Source organism: Schistocerca cancellata, chromosome 2 (genome assembly GCF_023864275.1).
Source record: "Schistocerca cancellata isolate TAMUIC-IGC-003103 chromosome 2, iqSchCanc2.1, whole genome shotgun sequence".
Classification (NCBI taxonomy): Eukaryota; Metazoa; Arthropoda; class Insecta; order Orthoptera; family Acrididae; genus Schistocerca; species Schistocerca cancellata.
Window position 1 is genome coordinate 125,559,705 of NC_064627.1, and position 22,392 is coordinate 125,582,096.

The following is a 22,392-nucleotide window of genomic DNA, read 5'->3' on the forward strand; positions in this document are numbered from 1 at the left end:
GTTTCCGTCACTATATAGTGGAATTTCCTTGGATTGGTTGTCGCTCATGTCCCTCGAAGTTGGTAGCGTTAAGCCGAAGTCGGTGGTGAGTCCAGTGACGTGGTGGACTGCGAATCCGGCGAACGTTAAGGGGGGGGGTTGGTCGGAAGGGGCGAAAAAAAACGAAGTTTAGAATTATTTTTTCATACAAGGTTTGTTTTTATTACACTGTCGGTTTTACAATTCCATTATTCATACATTCGTGCATGAAGAAAAGTTAGAACAAATTGTAAATGGCAGCTGCACCCCTTGTCAAAGTATGTGGCTCGTGGCGCGTCATGATTTGCATGATGTGTTGTAGGGACTCTTGGCTATTTCTGAAACCCATAGAAACTATATATTCGTAAATTAAAGTGAATCTGGGGGCTATCACGATGGTGCTTTGGAAAATATCTCTAAAAATGGCAGCTCTTTGAAAAAAAATGTCAATTCTTTTTTTCCTAAGTTAAAATGTTTAAAATAAGTATTTAAAATATGAGTAATAAAAGCGCTCTCTAAGGTACCCTAAATGTAATTAAGTTTCATTTAAGAATAAACTAATGAATCGATCAGTCTGTCGAAGCTATAGAGTGCTTGATGCTCTGAAAAATAGTGTTTCAACAAAAAAGCGTTAAATGATTGGAGAACCGAAAAGAACATTCACATTCTTGCACGATGCAGAAGTGAAATATCTGATTCTTTGCTGCCTCGGAAACATTATCGCGTGCTAAATTTCAACCCACTTGTCATTAACACCATGGAAGACAAGTAGCTATCACACGACATCGCGAAACCATTACTTTTCTCATTACAGTTAATTGCTACGATGCTGATGAACTACCAGAGATAAGCTTAGATGCTAATCATATCAGCTAATCATCATGTCCGCCAGTATAATACAAGGTCACCAGCCATGGATTCAGGCGTGCAGATAGACCATCCAAGCTGTCCTGACCAGTACTCTTCAAGATGCTGAGACAGACGCTCCTCGTCTTGGCATTCGTTGCCTTTGTGTTGGGTGAGTACTTGCAGCTGAGCAGTACACAGTAATGTGATTAAAAGGTCAGTGGGGCGGAAGCTAAGCTCAGCTTTTACGACAAGTTGAAACGGACAGTAAATCAGGTCTAAAGTGTTGAAAGAATCATCTTGCGTACAGTGTTTCTGCAGTGAGGTCTTCGAGCAGGTCTCTAACAGTACCCTGCAAGATCATCAGGCACTGATTTGTTTCATCGCGTACATACACTGAAGCGACGAAAGTCGTGGGATAGTGATATGCATGTATACAGATTGTGATAGTGTCATACACAAGGTATAAAAGAACAGTGCATTGGCGGAACTGTCATTTGTTGGGTTGGGTTGTTTTGGGGGAAGAGACCAAACAGCTACGTCATCGGTCTCATTGCATTAGGGAAGGACCGGGAAGGAAGTCGGACGTGCCCTTTCAAAGGAACCATCCCGGCATTTGCCTGGAGCGATTCAGGGAAATCACGGAAACCTAAATCAAGATGGCCGGACGTGGGATTGAACCGTCGTCCTCCCGAATGTGTCATTTGTACTCAAGTGATGCACGTGAAAAAGTTTCCTACGTGATGACGCGCGCACGATGGGAAGTAAAGGACTCTGAACGCAGAATGGCAATTGGAGCGAGTCACATGGAACATCTCACTTCGGGAATCATCACGGACTTCAGTATTCCGAGATACACAGTCCCTAGAGCGTGCCGAGAACATGCATTTCAGGCATTACCTCTCAACACGTACAACGCTGTGTAACGACGGTCTTCACTTAACGACCGAGACAGCGGCGTTTGCGTTGAGTTGCAGTGCGCTGCGTGAAATGATCGCAGAAATCGACGTCTGTCGCACGGGGAACGTATCCGTTAGGACTGTGCGGTGAAATCTGGCGTCAATGGTTTATAGCGGCAGATGACAGACATGAATGCTTTTGCTAACAGCACGACACCACCTGCGGCACCTCGTAAACATATCGGTTGGTTGGTTGTTTGGGGAAGGAGACCAGACAGCGTGGTCATCGGTCTCATCGGATTAGGGAAGGATGGGGAAGGAAGTCGGCCGTGCCCTTTTAGAGGAACCATCCCAGCATTTGCCTGGAGTGATTTAGGGAAATCACGGAAAACCTAAATCAGGATGGCCGGACCCAGGATTGAACCGTCGTCCTCCCGAATGCGAGTCCAGTGTCTACCCACTGCGCCACCCCGCTCGGTGTAAACATATCGGTTGGATCCTCGTCGACATATGAATCCCGATTTCAGTTGGTAAGAGCCGATGGTACGGTTCGAGTGTGGCGCAGACCCCGCGAAGCCGTGGGTCCAGGTTGTCAACAGTGCAATGTGGAACTGGTGTTGGCTCCATAATGGTGTGGCCTGCAAAGCTACCGATTCAGTTAAGCATCCCGTTTTTAATGGTGTGAGCTGTGTTTACATGGAATGGACAGCGTCCTCCGGTGAAAATGACACGATCATTGACTGGGAACGGCTGTGTTCGGCTACGTGGAGATCATTTGCATTCAAGGGTTCCCGTTACTGAACAACGATGGAATTTTTAAGCTCCATGTCACCGGACCAAAATTGTTAGCGACTGGTTTGAAGAACATTCTGGACAGTTTGAGCGGATGATTTGGCCACGGCGTATACGCCATGTCTAATTGCTGTACTATGCCTGGTAAAAAGGAGGCCCGACGTGGAATTAGGAGGTATCCCATAACTTTTGTGACATCAGTGTATAAGCCAAGTCAGTGTTCTACAGTTAAAAAAACTGCCTTGGGAAGGATGTGCTACATTTATAAAACATAGTCTGTGGACAGATTTTACTATATAATTTCCGAATTCTTTTCTTAAATTGTTTTAAGAATTCTTAAAAATTCTTTACCAGTTTCTCTAAGCAAGATCACAAATAATATGACAACCAATAATCATTTGCTAAAGTGATATAAAAAGTTCTAAATATACATTATGTTTTATGAATGTTGCACGTGATTTTACAGACTGTTTCTTTGAACTGTTGAATACTGTCTTGGCTTTTATGTCATGAGAATAATTTAGGCATATGTAGTTATATGGAATAGTAGGTCCGTACGTTAATCTAATGTGAGATGATAATATAGATTTGTACCACCACTACGTCATATGATGTTCTTATGTCACTAAGAGTGTTTACGCTAGGATCTGTCAGTTGTAAAGTAGTAATGAATGAGAGCAGTTGTAATTGGTGCAAAAACTGTGTGGCTATAGCTGTTATTGTAAAACTGACTTGTCAGCTTCTAATGTAATTCACGATACCAACAGGGACATTCATGGTTTAGCATCACTTACTGTAAAAAGGAGAGGACTGTGTAATGATGTAAACCTAGGTAAGTTGTTATTCCATGTATTGAAGATATAGGATCTGATTATGTATGCTGTTGACTTAGTTGCTGTATCATACCATTTTTAGTCCCATCTTTTCCGAAGATGGAAACAGAGAATTACCGAAACAGGTAATTGTATGAGACGATGATTTTATCGATCATAGGAGTTGAAAAGTTATTCAGTTTTAGCAACCTACAGGATCACCCTTCACTGATTTTTTCCATCGTATTCATCCTTTGCGTTCTAACGCGTCTCCGTACGATGCTTATCTCATCCACTGTGATAGATCGCCAGGGGACGTTGGGTGGAGTGGCGAGGAATGACCGGCAGACATAACTGTTGTGTCGATTGCTGAAACTTACTTAAACGTTTAAGTTGCAAGAACGCTTCCCATTAAGATTCCTGCTCTGATTTCCGTCCAGTTTATTTTTAAGTTACTGTAAACACGACGTAGATTGCGTTTGGTCGTTGATTCAGAGTGTGAAGAGTTCGCTAAGCGATGGATGCTTTATCTGCAGGTGGGACACTGCCAGTGCGTCGTCTGCCTCACACTGGACCCAGCCGGCGCTTCGCTGTCTCCAGTGGACGCATCGTCGGGGGATACGACGCCAAAAGTGGTGAGCTTCCATCTCCTTAGGCACTCCCCCCAGCGACAACGAAGCGTTGTTGTACCCGTCAAGTGAAGCGCAGGAGGCACGTTATACAGGACAGCGTCTCCCACTACGTAACTTCGATCAGGAACATAGTAAAAAACCGGAGTTTCCGATTCGATTTTGTCAGTAGAATGTCATCTGATGGCCACCATAAACTAACTGCAAATCACTGGTCGGTATCTAGTGACGGAATCTAAGTCACACACATGCGTCATACTTGGGCTGTTAAATTGTACGAGGGTTATTCAGCAAGTAATGCAATACACTTTTTTTTCTGAAAGCAGATTGGTTTTATTCAGAATTCGATTACACCATATTATTCCCCACTCTTGTCTAGAAACTCCTATTTTGCAACACAATCTCCTTTTAATGAGAGGCCCTTACGGCACAGAGCCTGCATGCCCGTTGGTACCACTTTACCGGTCGTCGCTGGAGCCAAAGTCTTGCTGCAGTATAAACTTCATCATCTACTTACTGCTTCCCGTGGAGTCCCTCCTTCATTGGACAAAACAGATGGAAGTCGGAAGGTGCGCGGTCCGGGCTGTAGGATAGATGAGGAAGAACAGACCAGTGAAGATTTTTGAGCTGCTCTCGAGTGCACAGACTTATGTGAGGCCTTGAGTTGTCGTGGAGAAGGTAAACGAACACTCTGCGTAAGTTACAGCAGAGGTTGAAAATACCGCTTCAGTTGTAAATTACTTTACTTTCAAATGACCGGTTTCGGACTGTTATAAGCCCATCTTCAGGTATCGTAGCTGTGCTGTGGTCCCCGAGCGACGCGTGTACCAGGCGCGGTGTGCTGCCTATGAGCGCAGAACAGGGAGTTCTGTTAAGAGCTCTGTTAAGAGCGTCACCGTGGGTAGTACCTAATATACATATGTCATTGTTGTTGTTGTTGTTGTTGTTGTTGTTTACGCACTGACCGGACAAGCTCATGATCTCTATCGTGGGATTCTGTGGTACAGTCTGAAGACACAATGTGCGAATGGAGTCGAGCAGCAGGCCGTCGACGGTAGCGTTAACTTGTGATTAACGCCACTGGTGAATGGATTGCTAGAATAACTGCTCACGTGCTGTTCGCAAGTTCTTACTTACTGATGTGTTTCGTGCACAACAGAACTGATTTCTGATTCTGACGAGTGATACATGTTACTCTATACTCAGTTTTCCTATATTCTGATGGTAAATTTGGATTTCCGAAAGCTAAGTGTATGAGAGAGGCAATTCTGACGTTGCGGTTGATAGTGAAAGGAAGGCTAAAGAAAAATCAAGACAGATTTATACGATTTATCGACCTGTAAGAAGTGTTTGGCAATGTAAAATTGAACAAGATGTTAGAAATTCTGAGAAAAATATGGGTAAATTGCAGGGGGGATGGGTAGTATACAATATGAACCAGAGTCAAGAGGCATAATAAGAACGGACGACCAAGAACGAAGTGCTCGAATTAAAAAGGGTGTAAGACAGGGATGTAGTCTGTCGCCCCTACTGTTGAATATGTACATCGAATAACCAATGATGTAAATAAATGAAAGGTTCAGGAATGGAATTAAAATTCAAGGTGAAAGTATATAAATGATACGATTCGCTCAAGACATTGCTATCCTGAGTGAAAGCGAAGGAAATTTACATGATTTCCTGAATGGAATGAGTAGAGAATATGGATTGAGACTAAATTGAAGAAAGACGAAAGTAACGAGAAGTATCAGAAATGAGAACAGCGAGAAACTTAGCATGTGGATTGATGGTCATGAAGTAGATGATGCTACCTAGAGAGCTAAATTACCAATGACAGACGGAGCAAGGAAGACATAAGAAGCAGTCTAGCACTGGCAGAAAGGGCATTCTAGTCCAAGACACAGGTCTTAATTTGAGGAATTTTTGTTGTTGTTGTTGTGGTCTTCAGTCCTGAGACTGGTCTGATGCAGCTCTCCATGCTACTCTATCCCTGTGCAAGCTTCTTCATCTCCCAGTACCTACTGCAACCTACATCCTTCTGAATCTGCTTAGTGTATTCATCTCTTGGTCTCCCTCTATGATTTTTACTCTCCATGCTGCCCTCCAATACTAAACTGGTGATCCCTTGATGCCTCAGAACATGTCCTACCAACTGATCCCTTCTTCTAGTCAACTTGTACCACAAACTTCTCTTCTCCACAATCCTATCCAATACTTCCTCATTAGTTATGTGAATGTATTGAGGAATTAATTTCTGATAATTTACGTCTGGAGTACAGCTCTGTATGGTAGTGAAACATGGACCGTGGGAAAACTGGAACAGAAGAGAATCGAAGCTTTTGTGATGTGGTACTACAGACGAATGTTGAAAATTAGGTGGACTGATAAGGTAACGAATGACGAGGTCCTCCGCAAAATCGGAGAGGGAAGAATATGTGGAAAACACCGACAAGGAGGAGGGACAGGATGATTAGACAAGTGTTAAGACATCAGGTAATGAACTCCATGGTACTAGAGGAAGATACTGAGGGCAGAAACTGCAGAGGAAGACAGAGATTGGAATACATCCAGCAAATACTTGATGACGTAGGTTGCAACTGCTACTCTGAGACAAAGACCTTGCCACAGAAGATGAATTCGTAGCGAGCGGCATCAAACCAGTGAGTAGACTGATGACAAAAGAAAAGTCTGATTATGGGCTGTGGCCGAAATGCGTCAGTGAATAAGAATTTTTGAACAACAAGTTATAAGTAATTGTAGTGATGTATTTAGCAGTGGCGTAAGTTTCCTCACAGTCGAAAGAGCAATAAAGATAAACTTACAAAGATGCAACTGAATACATTTACACTATCTAGTCTTAGACACCAAGTGTGGAAAGACATTCGATTAAAGAAAACACCCAAACAAAGAAAGTTGCCCCACTGCCATAAAGTTCAACAAATCAACGTAAATAAAGTATACGAGCTCTTCGTTCAGATCTTGAAGACCCCAAGGGATGTCGACCGGCACCCGTGTAATCTTATGCCATTCTACGGCACGAGGCTGCGATAGGGAAGGACATGTGGTCGACATACCGCTCCCCCTGCCGTGTTGACGACTTACCAGTCCTTGGAGATGACACCTCACATTCAGATAGCTCCTCAGTATCGTAAGTCATGGCATATGCCGTAACAGTCCTCTGAACACGGAAGAAGCCTTGGCAGTACCGGAAACCGAAATCGGGTCTTCCGCGTGTTAGCCATAAACGCTGAAAAATCAGCTGCGGAGGCGATTGTAGGGGTTCACCCCTTGAATATAGATGATGCCTATCGGGAGGAGATTTATTCAAAAGATGTCATTTCCGTTCTGTGGCTAGAAGGCGGTACACCACGCTAGATGTGTGTTTTCAATGTTAGCAATTCTCCCCATCACTACTTCTCCTTCGAATGCAGACGCAAGTTTCTCCACTGAGTGAAGGTTACACTTACCAACAATTTGCCACTTCAGAATAGCTGTGGTGCTGCATCTACCATTCTACTGCCTTAAATTCTGATGTATCAAGTGACCATCACATTATCACATCATTACTGGAAGCCACGGTATACGAGGTGCATTCAAGTTCTAAGGCCTCCGATTTTTTTCTCCGGACTGGAAAGAGATAGAAACATGAGCATTGTTTTAAAATGAGGCCGCGTTCATTGTCATTACCTCCCATAGATGGCAGCACCATACGGCAGATGGAATTTTACCGCCAGCGGCGAGAATGAGAACTGTTTTAAATACTTAAAATTGCGACGTTTTCCTTACTTGAACAGCGTGTAATCATTCGTTTTCTGAATTTGCATGGTGTGAAACCAATTGAAATTCATCGACAGTTGAAGGAGACATGTGGTGATGGAGTTATGGATGTGTCGAAAGTGCGTTCGTGGGTGCGACAGTTTAATGAAGGCAGAACATCGTGTGACAACAAACCGAAACAACCTCGGGCTCGCACAAGCCGGTCTGACAACATGATCGAGAAAGTGGAGAGAATTGTTTTGGGGGATCGCCGAATGACTGTTGAACAGATCGCCTCCAGAGTTGGCATTTCTGTGGGTTCTGTGCACACAATCCTGCATGACGACCTGAAAATGCGAAAAGTGTCATCCAGGTGGGTGCCACGAATGCTGACGGACGACCACATGGCTGCCCGTGTGGCATGTTGCCAAGTAATGTTGACGCATGAATGGGACTTTCTTTTCTTCGGTTGTGAGAATGGATGAGACGTGGATGCCATTTTTCAATCCAGAAACAAAGCGCCAGTGAGCTCAATGGAAGCACACAGATTCACCGCCACCAAAAAAATTTCGGGTAACCGCCAGTGCTGAAAAAATGATGATGTCCATGTTCTGGGACAGCGAGGGCGTAATCCTTACCCATTGCGTTCCAAAGGGCACTACGGTAACAGGTGCATCCTTCGAAAATGTTTTGAAGAACAAATTCCTTCCTGCACTGTAACAAAAACGTCCGGGAAGGGCTGCGCGTGTGCTGTTTCACCAAGACAACGCACCGGCACATCGAGCTAACGTTACGCAACAGTTTCCTCATGATAACAACTTTGAAGTGATTACTCATGCTCCCTACTCACCTGACCTGGCTCCTAGTAACTTTTGGCTTTTTCCAAAAATGAAAGACACTCTCCGTGGCCGCACATTCACCAGCCGTGCTGCTATTGCCTCAGCGATTTTCCAGTGGTCAAAACAGACTCCTAAAGAAGCCTTCGCCGCTGCCATGGAATCATAGCGTCAGCGTTGTGAAAAATGTGTACGTTGCAGGGCGATTACGTCGAGAAGTAACGCCAGTTTAATCGGTTTCGGGTGAGTAGTTAATTAGAAAAAAATCGGAGGCCTTAGAACTTGAATGCACGTGGTAGTGAGTTCGAATGAGAGTATCAAATATAGGGTTATTCTTCTTGTAACTAAAATTATGAGTAATTGTCTGCACTTACAATCAGTCAAACGACCGTGTTAATCTCATTGAGAGAAAAATTTGGTGTCGAGAATAAGATTTCCAGCAGATAAAAATACATCACTCCATACAGCAGTGACATCGCTGTTATTTGTAACTGGTTGTTCAGTTTAATAAATGCGTCGTTTTTTTTTCCTTTCAAGGTTATTTTTAGGTGTATTATAACGTCGGAGTGTCATCTGTGGGACAATTTGTGGTGTGGTAATGCGTCTGAAGTATTCGTGCCAATCACCCAGAAGGAACAGATACACTGCGAACGCTGTGTTGAGCAATGGTTGGATACCCTACCTTAGTATGTCCCACGAAGACATAGCAAGCAAGCTAACGACTCCAAATTCTTGCCATCCTATTTAACAAATTACAGCGACAACATAAATGACCAACGCATCCTCCGCATTCAAGCAGAGGTGTTGCATCTCATGTGACGCGGATCTTTTTTTCGCAGGTGAGTATCCATACATGGTATCACTGCAGCTTGTTGTGTCGGGTTCGCGGTTCTACAACTGCGGCGGCTCCATCATCTCTGAGACCGCCGTTCTCACCGCAGGACAGTGCGCTGTTGACAGTGGATACTACATCGTGAGTATGTCTACAACAGAACGTTACGCTGTAACCGCATTATGTTTTCTCCTCAGAAATTCACTAGTGTTAAGGCTTTATACAGACCTAATGGACACCATGTTCTGAAATTATGGAATATTATTTTATTATTCAGAGAAAATACGATACTACTTACGATTTTATACAGAAGGTAGCACTTGTGGGCAATTTCACGTTCTCCATTAACTTGGGCGTAAATACAGGTTGACAACAATCGAACTACATGAAATAAAATCCTCCTAACTTCTGAATTGTTTATGTTAGGACGTTCAAACTGCACGTTTGGCCGCGGTGCAAGATGGTGATTAGTATGCACATGTGCATTTGGTTTAGCGGCGAAGCCCACTTTCATTTGGATGGGTTCGTCAATTACCAAAATTTGCGCATTTGAGGGACTGAAAAACCGCATTTCACGATAGAGACGTGTTTTCGTCCCCAACGGGTGACTGTGTGCCTTGCAATGTCCTTTCACGGAATAATTGTTGCTATATTCCTTGACGACACAGTGACTACCGAACGGTACGTGAAGGTTTCGGAAGATGATTTCATCCCCATTATTGAAAGTGTCCCTGATTTCGACAAGATGTGGTTCATGCAAGACGGATCTCGACGCCATCGGAGCGGGAGAGTGTTTAACGTCCTGGAGGAGTACTTTGGGGACCGCATCTTGTCTCTGGGGTACCCAGAGGCCACTGGCATGGGCCTCGATTGGCCGCCATATTCTCCGGATCTGAACAAACACGAGTGCTTTTTGTGGGTCTATATTAAAGACAAGGTGGACAGCAATAACCCCAGAACCATTGCTGAGCTGAAAACATCCATTCAGGAAGTCAGCGACAGCATCGATGATTCGACACTTCAGGGTCATGCAGAATATCGATATTCGACTGTGCCACATCATCGAAAATGATGGCAGGCATATCGAACATGTCATAACCTAAATCCCAATATCTCTAGCGACGTTAACATGTTGAATAAAGTGTGTGCATGCAGTAGTTTGTAACTAATTTACGGTTTCTTCATGCACTTCAATAATTACCACCCTGTATCTAACGGTTCCACAATTTTTTTTATCCATTTGTAAGCTAAGTCGTGTTCCACTTTTTACACTAACGACCAACTCTATCTTGTATGTTAGTTTCTGTCTGTTGGCAGTGGGCTATTTTAGTGATGATAGAGTACTGAAACGAAGAGTTAAATAACAATAAAAGGAAACAGTTGGAAGAGACACACAGACTACATGGTGCTGCGGTTAAGTGTACACTTACCAAACATCCTTCAGTAATATGCAGCGCCGGCCGGTGTGACCGAGCAGTTCTAGGCACGTAAGTCTGGAAACGCACGACCGCTACGGTCGCAGGTTCGAATCCTGCCTCAGGCATCGGATGTGTTTGACGTCCTTAGGTTAGTTAGGTTTAAGTAGTTCTAAGTTCTAGGGGACTGATGACCTCAGATGTTAAGTCCCATAGTGCTCAGAGCCATTTGAACCATTTAATATGTAGCCTGTCTACACTAAGTGACATAAAACTATTTCCTGGTTGTCCATGTAACATTTCGTTCACAGGCAGTGGCCGGAGAACTCGACATGAGTGTTGAAGAAGGCAGCGAGCAGGAAATTCGAGTCTCGGAGCAGATCGTGCATCCTGACTATCCTGGGTGAGTACGCTACATAGGAACTGTCTCTAAAAGGTCAATGACAAAATTTCGTTATTTTCATATTCGATGAATGATTGATCGTGAAACTATCTTTTGATACATTTGTCCATACAAATCAATCCTCTATTAGGCACTTAATCATTTTAGGGTCACTCTAGGGAAATACACCCATGTCCAACATTAAAGCAACAAACCGCTATTTCCCCGTCCTGCATGTAAGTCACGATATAATCATATCAACGGATACTCGTACGACCATGTTCTGCACAGCAGAGGACACTCCGGTGAACAGACTACTTCGCCAGTGATGACGTCACGGCACCTATCAAACGGGGTAGTATTTGTCAGGTAGTCCCACACCCACAATCGCCTCGTACACAGTCACAGTCAGTTCCGTATGCCTGAGAAGGTGCCTACAGGAACAGAGCCATAGGAAGAAAGGAAGCAGGAGTGTCACAAACTGATGTGGTGTGATGGCTTCATGTCAATCGTTCTATTGTTTCTCGGTTCTGTCGACATGCTGTAGAGATGGAAACTAAACCCCAAAGACCAGTGCAGGGCCGATCGCATACGGCGTCAGAAAGAGAGGACCGTTATTTTACTGTAAGGGCACAACGGTGCCACCTCAGTACTGCTCAGCAACTGGCACCTGACCTCGCAGGATCCACTGGACGTCTTCTATTGAGCCAAACGGTGTAGAGGAGCCTTCGGCAGAGTGGTCTTCAACGTCGGAGACTTCCTGTAAGTGTACCTCTGACGCGTCTTCTCAGAAGAGAACGTCTACACTGGAGTCGTCAACATGCCACCTGGACTGTTGATCAATGGGCCAATGTTCTTTTCACAGGTGAATCCTGATTTGGTCTGGAGAGTGATTCTCGACGGATTCGCGTCTGGAGGGAACGTGGAACACGATTTCAGGACCCAGACTTTGTGGAAAAACACCGATATCTAGCAGGGTTCCTAATAGTGTGTGCGGGGATTATCTTGGCCATACGAACAGCTCTTCATGAAACTGTTCGGGTGAATCGGCAAGGTCTAGCTGCTGTGAGGTATCGTGACAAGATCGTTCGACCTATACTTGAGTATTGCTCATTGTTCGACCTATACTTGAGTATTGCTCATCAGTGTGGGATCCGTACCAGATCGGGTTGACGGAGGAGATAGAGAAGATCCAAAGAAGAGCGGCGCGTTTCGTCACAGGGTTATTTGGTAACCGTGATAGCGTTACGGAGATGTTTAACAAACTCAAGTGTCAGACTCTGCAAGAGATGCGCTCTGCATCGCGGTGTAGTTTGCTCGCCAGGTTTCGAGAGGGTGCGTTTCTGGATGAGGTATCGAATATATTGCTTCCCCTATTTATATCTCCCGAGGAGATCACGAATGTAAAATTAGAGAGATTAGAGCGCGCACAGAGGCTTTCAGACAGTCGTTCTTCCCGCGAACCATACACGACTCGAACAGGAAAGGGAGGTAATGACAGTGGCACGTAAAGTGCCCTCCGCCACACACCGTTGGGTGGCTTGCGGAGTATAAATGTAGATGTAGATATAGATCTTTCGATCTCGTATCCAGTTGTTGTGAGGTGCCGTGGGCCTGGACTTCGTATTGATGGACAATAATGCCCGACCTCACAGAGCACGGGTGCTTGAAGTTTTCTTACAAACGGAAGATATTTCCTGCATGGCGTGGCCTGCTCGCTCTTCCGATTTGAATCCCATAGAGCACGGTTGCAATTCACTGCGGAGACGGGTTGCTTCACGTGAGCATCCATCAACCACTCCCCAAGACTTGCGAGCAGCTCTGCGGGAAGAATGGGCGTTATTGCTTCAACACGAGATTCATGAGATTGATTACATCGTTCACCGAAGGACTTGTGTTGCTGCCAGAGATGATCACACCCCATACTGAGCATTTTAACCAGTTAGCGGAATGTATGTACAAATCCTTTAAGTTGGAAAAAACGGAGAACATTATTGTCTACGGAAATGCGTGGAGCAGCTGTTTACCTTCTGTATCTTTTACTTTATTTCTACTTTATTATCACCTTTTTATACTGTTTTCGTGGCAAAATAAACTCAATCTAGCAAAATTTCCGTTGGTTTCTTTAATTTTGGACACCAGTGTATATTGTTCCACTTAGAGTAGCGATATTATACGTCATGTGTTGAAAACATAAGTGATGAATGTCACTACTTGTACACCAACATTAGGAGGGCCAATATTGTCTACTTATACATCCACATCTACATCCATACTCCGCAAGCCACCTGACGGTGTATGGCGAAGGGTACCTGGAGTACCTCTATCGGTTCTCCTTTCTATTCCAGTCTCGTATTGTTCGTGGAAAGAAGGATTGTCGGTATGCCTCTGTGTGGGCTCTAATCTCTCTGATTTTATCCTCATGGTCTCTTCGCGAGATATACGTAGGAGGGAGCAATATACTGCTTGACTCCTCGGTGAACGTATGTTCTCGAAACTTCAACAAAAGCCCGTACCAAGCTACTGAGCGTCTCTCCTGCAGAGACTTTCAATGGAGTTTATCTATCATCTCCGTAACGCTTTCGCGATTACTAAATGATCCTGTAACGAAGCGCGCTGCTCTCCGTTGGATCTTCTCTACCTCTTCTATCAACCCTATCTGGTACGGATCCCACACTGCTGAGGAGTATTCAAGCAATGGGCGAACAAGCGTACTGTAACCTACTTCCTTTATTTTCGGATTGCATTTCCTTTGGATTCTTCCTATGAATCTCAGTCTGGCATCTGCTTTACCGACGATCAACTTTATATGATCATTCCATTTTAAATCGCTCTTAATGCATACTCACAGATAATTTATGGAATTAACTGCTTCCAGTTGCTGACCTGCTATATTGTAGTTAAATGATAAGGGAACTATCTTTCTATGTATTCGCAGCACATTACAATCGTCTACATTGAGATTCAATTGCCATTCCCTGCACCATGCGTCAATTCGCTGCAGATCCTCCTGCATTTCAGTACAATTATCCATTGTTACAACCTCTCGATATACCACAGCATCATCCACAAAAAGCCTCAGTGAACTTCCGATGTCATCCACAAGGTCATTTATGTATATAGTGAATGGCAACGGTCCTACGACACTCCCCTGCGGCACACCTGAAATCACTCTTACTTCGGAAGACTTCTCTCTATCGAGAATGACATGCTGCGTTCTGTTATCTAGGAACTCTTCAATCCAATCACACAATTGGTCTGATTGTCAATCTCACATGTTCGTTTCAACATAAATATTTGTTTGTAACACGTACACTGATAAAGCAGTGTTCCAGGAAATCACTTCACAAATTGATGTAACCAGGAAACAATTCTTTCTTTTTTAGCGGTACCGAGGTAGCTGAACACGACATCGCTGTCTTCAAGTTGGAGTCCCCACTGACTCTGAACGATTACGTCCAAATCATCGGCTTGCCCAGCGCCGATTCAATCCCTGAATGTATGTAAAATAATAACCGTTATTCTTGAAACTATGCTGTTCTGATCTTAGTTTAGAATATTTAAAACAGTAATGTGTATGTAGCTGGGAGGTTAAAGTGAAGGATTATCCTTAGAGAAGAGCTTGTAATGAAGTACGCAGTTGTTATTTCACTTACGTAAAGACTCCCACTAATATGATCTAGGTACACGAACTACTGACTGTATGCTATAGACGTTACGATTTACTTTTCCGTGTTTTTGCAGCTGGATCTGAAGCGGTCGTTACTGGCTGGGGCAAAACGTATACCGACGACACTCCTGATATTCTGCAGACTCTCGATGTCAGCATCGTTTCCTACAGAAAATGCAAAACAGACATAGACAATCTGGATATCGGAGAACAATTTCCGCCCGATAATCCGCTTACAGAGACCATGGTCTGTACAGGTCCTGTCTATGATGAAATCTCCGTCTGCGATGTAAGTAACTAGTTTCCGTGTTTCTTCTCATTTGGTCCACAGTACGTTATTCTTATTCTAATTTTGTAATGCCAGTGTAACGATTCTACGATTACTTTCCTTCATTATGCATTTCTCTAATGACCAAGAATGTGGTTAGGCCTATATTGGCATTCGCTTCAGAACACATGAATTATTTTAATCTTGACGCTATATGATGTCAGATGTTTGTATATATAAAATTTCCTGAGCTCAATTTTTCTAGAAACACTGAAATTTTTCACCTGCACTCTTCACCTCTTGGTTCTGTGTGCTCAGGGCGACCCCGGCAGTCCACTGGTGCAGGACAACGAGGTGATCGGCGTGGTGTCCTGGGGAATAGACCCGTGTGGATACCAAGGCGCTCCATCCGTCTACACACGAGTGTCTGCTCACATAGACTTCATCAACCAAAATCTCTGAACGGGCACTTTGCGTGTGTAAACCGACTTGCGTGCTGTGAGACATGTACCTTCAATAAACTACCACCCACAAGCTGAAATTCAGTTGAACTGTACTTTACCAGCGTAGGAACTCTCATGGAACTTGAGACAATTGTAATAAAATTACAATTCTTCAACTGATCTTCATTTTTTGCTGCATTTTTAAATTTCCTACAGATACCTAACGATTGTACAACATAAGACGTAACTCGTACTTAAAAAAACTTCCACATAGAAGTTTCTTTGGTAGTATGATGCGTATCCTTAGATATTTTTAATAGTATTTGTTGAATCTGAGACAGACAGGTTAAAATTATTCTCGTTGTGCCCCTTCTCTAACACTAACCGCATAAACGTAGGAGGAAAAAAAACCGTGTCCGTTTAGCATATATATAAAGAAAAGATGAATACAAGAACTGCTGCAATCATGACTATCAAAATCTTGGAGCAGGCATTTCCTCACTTGAATACAAGAGACTATTGTTAACTCTTTATTAGAGGTATAGCAGGGACAGTAATTTTTAAACAATGCATAAGCAGCATATCCACTCTCGCCGGAAGGATAAATCCAGTCACATGGTTCAAATGGCTCTGAGCACTATGCGACTTAACTTCTGAGGTCATCAGTCGCCTAGAACTTAGAACAAATTAAACCTAACTAACCTAAGGACATCACACACATCCATGCCCGAGGCAGGATTCGAACGTGCGACCGTAGCGGTCGCTCGGCTCCAGACTGTAGCGCCTAGAACCGCACGGCCACTCCGGCCGGCTAAAACCAGTCATTCCATATTTGGAAACACTTAACAACAGAAAACACATCACAGCATAAATATAGAGTAAGACTTAAACAACATTACAGAATTTAGTTACGATGAACGACCTATCCTCAAGCATGAGAATATCTACATTTCTAAACAGCCATAACTGGCAGCTAGCAAATGCTACACCAAATAATAACTTACTAATTAACGTGAAGATAGATTGAATACAATGTTATTGTGGTGGCAAAAGCGGTGATGGGGTGTTTTTTATTAAAAAAAAGAAAAAGAAGAAGAAGAAGAAGAAGAAAAGAAAGAAAAGACTTCGAACTTCGTTGGGTGCACAATTTATTTGGTCTTATAGCGAAATTTCGCCAGAAGGTGCTCTGGGGAGGTAAAGCATTTCGTATGAGTACTGATTTGGCTTGGTATCGCCGTTGCTATCATGTTCAAACGAACAGCGATATATAGGTGAAGGCAACACTTGCATACAGCAACGCGAAAGGAGTAAAACTAATTGCACTACAATCAACATTAAGCTCTTCTCTGGTGGAAAGAGCATCTAATGGGAATAGCTGTGTTCTTACTGGACATGTTTTTACGAAGGGGATGAAGCTTTAGAGTTAACCAAAATGCTATCGTTGTGATTTAACTGCTCAGTTGCCGCAGTGCCCGATATAACTCACGCAGGCGACTGTGCTTGTGTCCTACCTCCAGTGCCGAGCATGGTGGTTATGAAGGTATTCCTAACCAGTTCCAAGTTAGCCAAAGAAGGAGGAGTAAAGAGACCAAACCCCTGTCAGACCGTAAGCCTATACATATAGTGAGGTGGCATAAGTCATGGGATAATGATTTGCACATATACAGAAGGCGGTAGTAACGCGTGCTTACGGTGTGAAAGAGCAGTCCACTGGCGTAACTGTCGTTTGTACTGGAGTCATTCACGTGAGAAGGTCTCCTACTTGATAATAGCCACACGACGGGAATTAATAGAATTTTAACTTGGAGTGGTACTTGGATCTAGACGCAAGGGACATTAAATTTAGATAATCGTTAGGGAATTCAAAGTTCCGAGGTCCACAGTGTCAAGAGTGCGCCGAGAATACCTAATTTCAGGTATTACCTCTCACCACGGACAACGAAGTGGCGACTACTTTCACTTAATGACCGAGAGCTGCGGTATTTTCGTACAGTTGTCAGTGCTAAGAGGGGGGTGACGCTGCCTGAAATAACCGCAGAAATCAGTGTGGGACATACACTCCTGGAAATTGAAATAAGAACACCGTGAATTCATTGTCCCAGGAAGGGGAAACTTTATTGACACATTCCTGGGGTCAGATACATCACATGATCACACTGACAGAACCACAGGCACATACACACAGGCAACAGAGCATGCACAATGTCGGCACTAGTACAGTGTATATCCACCTTTCGCAGCAATGCAGGCTGCTATTCTCCCATGGAGACGATCGTAGAGATGCTGGATGTAGTCCTGTGGAACGGCTTGCCATGCCATTTCCACCTGGCGCCTCAGTTGGACCAGCGTTCGTGCTGGACGTGCAGACCGCGTGAGACGACGCTTCATCCAGTCCCAAACATGCTCAATGGGGGACAGATCCGGAGATCTTGCTGGCCAGGGTAGTTGACTTACACCTTCTAGAGCACGTTGGGTGGCACGGGATACATGCGGACGTGCATTGTCCTGTTGGAATAGCAAGTTCCCTTGCCGGTCTAGGAATGGTAGAACGATGGGTTCGATGACGGTTTGGATGTACCGTGCACTATTCAGTGTCCCCTCGACGATCACCAGTGGCGTACGGCCAGTGTAGGAGATCGCTCCCCACACCATGATGCCGGGTGTTGGCCCTGTGTGCCTCGGTCGTATGCAGTCCTGATTGTGGCGCTCACCTGCACGGCGCCAAACACGCATACGACCATCATTGGCACCAAGGCAGAAGCGACTCTCATCGCTGAAGACGACACGTCTCCATTCGTCCCTCCATTCACGCCTGTCGCGACACCACTGGGGGCGGGCTGCACGATGTTGGGGCGTGAGCGGAAGACGGCCTAACGGTGTGCGGGACCGTAGCCCAGCTTCATGGAGACGGTTGCGAATGGTCCTCGCCGATACCCCAGGAGCAACAGTGTCCCTAATTTGCTGGGAAGTGGCGGTGCGGTCCCCTACGGCACTGCGTAGGATCCTACGGTCTTGGCGTGCATCCGTGCGTCGCTGCGGTCCGGTCCCAGGTCGACGGGCACGTGCACCTTCCGCCGACCACTGGCGACAACATCGATGTACTGTGGAGACCTCACGCCCCACGTGTTGAGCAATTCGGCGGTACGTCCACCCGGCCTCCCGCATGCCCACTATACGCCCTCGCTCAAAGTCCGTCAACTGCACATACGGTTCACGTCCACGCTGTCGCGAAATGCTACCAGTGTTAAAGACTGCGATGGAGCACCGTATGCCACGGCAAACTGGCTGACACTGACGGCGAGGGTGCACAAATGCTGCGCAGCTAGCGCCATTCGACGGCCAACACCGCGGTTCCTGGTGTGTCTGCTGTGCCGTGCGTGTGATCATTGCTTGTACAGCCCTCTCGCAGTGTCCGGAGCAAGTATGGTGGGTCTGACACACCGGTGTCAATGTGTTCTTTTTTCCATTTCCAGGAGTGTAGAACGAACGTGTCCGTTAGGACAGTGTGGCGAAGTTTAGCTTTAGTGGGCTATGGCATCGTATGACTGACGCGAGTGTCTTTGCTAACAGCACGACATCGCCCGCAGTGCATCATCTGGGGTCGCGACCATATCGGTTGGACCCTCGATGACTGGAAAATCGTGCACTGTCAGATAAGTCCCGATTTCAGTTGGTAAGAGCCGATGGTACAGATCGAGTGTGACGCAGCTTCCACGAAACTGTAGACCCAATTTTGAACTAGACACTGTGCGCAATGGTGTGAGCTACTTTTATGTGGAATGGACTGGGTCCTCTGGTCGAATTGAACAAATCATTGCTGCAAATGGTTATGTTCGTGCACTTGGAAACCATTTGCAGCCATTCATAGACTTTATGTTTCCAAACGGAATTTTTGTGGATGCTAATGCGCCATTTCGGTGGCCATGGTTGTTCGCGATTGATTTGAAGAATTCTCTGGACAACTCGAGCGAATGGTCTGGGCACCCAGATCGCTTGGCATGAATCGCATCGAACATTTGTGGGACGTTTTCGAGAGGTCAGTTCGAGCAACATTTTCGCAGATATGGACGGCTATAAAGGCAGCTCATTATTTCTGCAGCGAACTTCCTTCTACTTGTTGAGCGAATGTCATGTCGAGCTGCTGCACGACGCCAAGCAAAAGGAGGTCCGACACAACGTTATAAAAGATGGGGCATGAGGCCATGTGAACGTGGAGGCCAACGGTAAAGAATTCTGTCGAATTATCTACCGCGAGCTGTCCAACGATCGTGGACTTCGGCGTTAGAACACTCTCATTCAAAGAGATGCCAATGGGCAGCGTCTCTATCTCGCTGCCAAATAACGTACTAATGATTACCTTACAATTGGGGATAGTGTCACTTTTCCAACATATCCAGATAGATCAACCATGTTATAGCAGTTTCAACAAAAAAAAAAAGGTCTGGTCTGTACACCTGACGTTCGGACACAACGCAGAGAAAGACTAATTTTGGGAACCTCTTTCTTTCTGTGCTGGTTTACGAGGAGGGTATGACCGCAAATACGAACATTACCGGTATTTACTTTCCCAGTTAGATGAATAGTTGCCTCATCACTGAACATCACAAAGTCAAAAAAGTCATCTTCCCACTACAAAACTAGTTAAGTTATGACGTAAATTAGAGTCATCTGGCGTTATAAGATGTCCCACCTGTAATCGGTGTCAGACACGTGTGTAAACGCTTTCTTAAAAGCTTCCATTCTGTCACATTTGGCAACTGAATTCAATATATACGTTCCAAACAGACTTCCTGGGACTACAAAAGTAAGATGTTATGACACAATCAACATCTCCTTTGGACACCATTGATCGTCCCATGATTTTTCCATAAGGCGGTTAGCAATTGAATCTTAAAAGAAAACCACCGCGAACTCATATTACAAATCGACTGTTACCAAAGTGCAGAACAGAAAATGCCGTACGCTCAGGAGACGTCGGTTTGCGTACGTGGCGCTGCAAGCGCCAAAACACCAAAGCACTCCTCGCACTACTGGCCATTAAAATTGCTACACCACGAAGATGACGTGCTACAGACGCGAAATTCAACCGACAGGAAGAAGATGCTGTGATATGCAAATGATTAGCTTTTCAGAGCATTCACACAAGACTGGCGCCCGTGGCGACATCTACAACGTGCTGACATGAGGAAAGTTTCCTACCGGTTTCTCATACACACACAGCAGTTGACCGGCGTTGCCGGGTGAAACGTTGTTGTGATGCCTCGTATAAGGAGCAGAAATGCGTTCCATCATGTTTCCAACTTTGATAAAGGTCGAATTGTAGCCTATCTCGCTTGCGGTTTATCATATCACGACACTGCTGCTCGCGTTGGTCGAGATCCAATGACTGTTAGCAGAATATGGAATCGGTGGGTTCTGGAGTGTAATACGGAACGCCGGACTCGATCCCAACGGCCTTGTATCACTAGCAGCCGAGATGACAGGCATCCTATCCGCATGGCTGTAACGGACCATCCAGCCAAGTCTCGATCCTTGAGTCAACAGATAGGGACGTTTGCGAGACAACAACAATCTGCACTAACAGTTCCACGACGTTTGCAGCAGCATGGACTATCAGCTCGGAGACCATGGCTGCGGTTACCCTTGACGCTGCATCACAGACAGGAGCGCCTGTGATGGTGTTCTCAACGACGAACCTGGGTGCACGAATGGCAAAACGTCATTTTTTCGGATGAATCCAGGTTCTGTTTACAGCATCATGATGGTCGCATCCGTGTTTGGCGACGTCGCGGTGAACGCATATTGGAAGCGTGTATTCGTCATCGCCATACTGACGTATCACCCGGCGTGACGGTATGGGATTGCCATTGGTTACATGTCTCGGTCACCTGTTGTTCGCATTGACGGCACTTTGAACAGTGGACGTTACATTTCAGATGTGTTACGACCCGTGGCTCTACCCTTCATTCGATCCCTGCGAAACACTACATTTCAGCAGGATAATGCACGATCGCATCTTGTAGGTCCTGTACGGGCCTTTCTGGATACACAAAATGTTCGACTGCTGCCCTGGCCAGCACATTGTCCAGATCTCTCACCAATTGAAAACGTCTGGTCAATGGTGGCCAAGTAACTGGCTCCTCACAATACGCCACTCACTACTCTTGATGAACTGTGGTATCGTGTTGAAACTGCATGGGCTGTTGTACCTGTACACGCCATCCAAGCTCTGTTTGACTCAATGCCCAGGCGTATCAAGGCCGTTGTTACGGCCAGAGGTGCTTGTTCTGGGTACTGATTTCTCAGGATCTGTGCATCCAAATTGGGTGAAAATGTAATGACATGTCAGTTCTAGTACAATATACTTGTCCAATGAATACCAGTTTATCATCTGCATTTCTTCGTGGTGTAGCAATTTTAATGGCCCGTAGTGTAATTGTGACCTAGAACCGTCACTCTACAACGCTTTTAGCTGATCCTATTGAAATTAATAGCTGGACACCCTGTACAACAGATTAGTTTGGTCCTGATTTATGTAGTGTGGTGCGCGTTAGTTTAGATTTTCGTACAGGTCCATATTGCAGCAATATACTTCAGTACAGCCTTGCCCCACATCTCGTTTCATGAGAGCTGTTATAGGTGAAAATTTGTCATCTTTACAAATGGTTCAAATGGCTCTGAGTACTAAGCGACTTAACTTTTGAACTCATCAGTGGCCTAGAACTTAGAACTAATTAAACCTAACTAACCTAAGGACATCACACACATCCATGCTCGAGGCAGGATTCGAACCT

The 22,392-nt window shown here is 45.0% G+C and overlaps 1 protein-coding gene across 1 annotated transcript; it reads left to right on the plus strand.

Moving 5' to 3' along the window:
• Window positions 1-987: 987 nt before the first annotated feature.
• On the plus strand, window positions 988-15,716 carry LOC126151638 (trypsin-1-like). Its single transcript, XM_049915958.1, has 7 exons — window positions 988-1,036; window positions 3,904-4,002; window positions 9,428-9,561; window positions 11,147-11,238; window positions 14,604-14,716; window positions 14,962-15,176; window positions 15,474-15,716. The coding sequence occupies exons 1-7, from the start codon at window positions 988-990 to the stop codon at window positions 15,615-15,617; spliced, it is 846 nt and encodes a 281-aa protein (XP_049771915.1). The 3' UTR covers window positions 15,618-15,716.
• The last annotated feature ends 6,676 nt before the right edge of the window (window positions 15,717-22,392 follow it).

Coding starts and splice junctions, on each gene's coding strand:
- LOC126151638 (XM_049915958.1), top strand. CDS start 988: ATGCTGAGACAGACGCTCCTCGTCTTGGCATTCGTTGCCTTTGTGTTG. Junction 4,003..9,427: donor GGGATACGACGCCAAAAGTG/GTGAGCTTCCAT, acceptor TTTTTTTCGCAG/GTGAGTATCCATACATGGTA. Junction 9,562..11,146: donor TTGACAGTGGATACTACATC/GTGAGTATGTCT, acceptor TTTCGTTCACAG/GCAGTGGCCGGAGAACTCGA.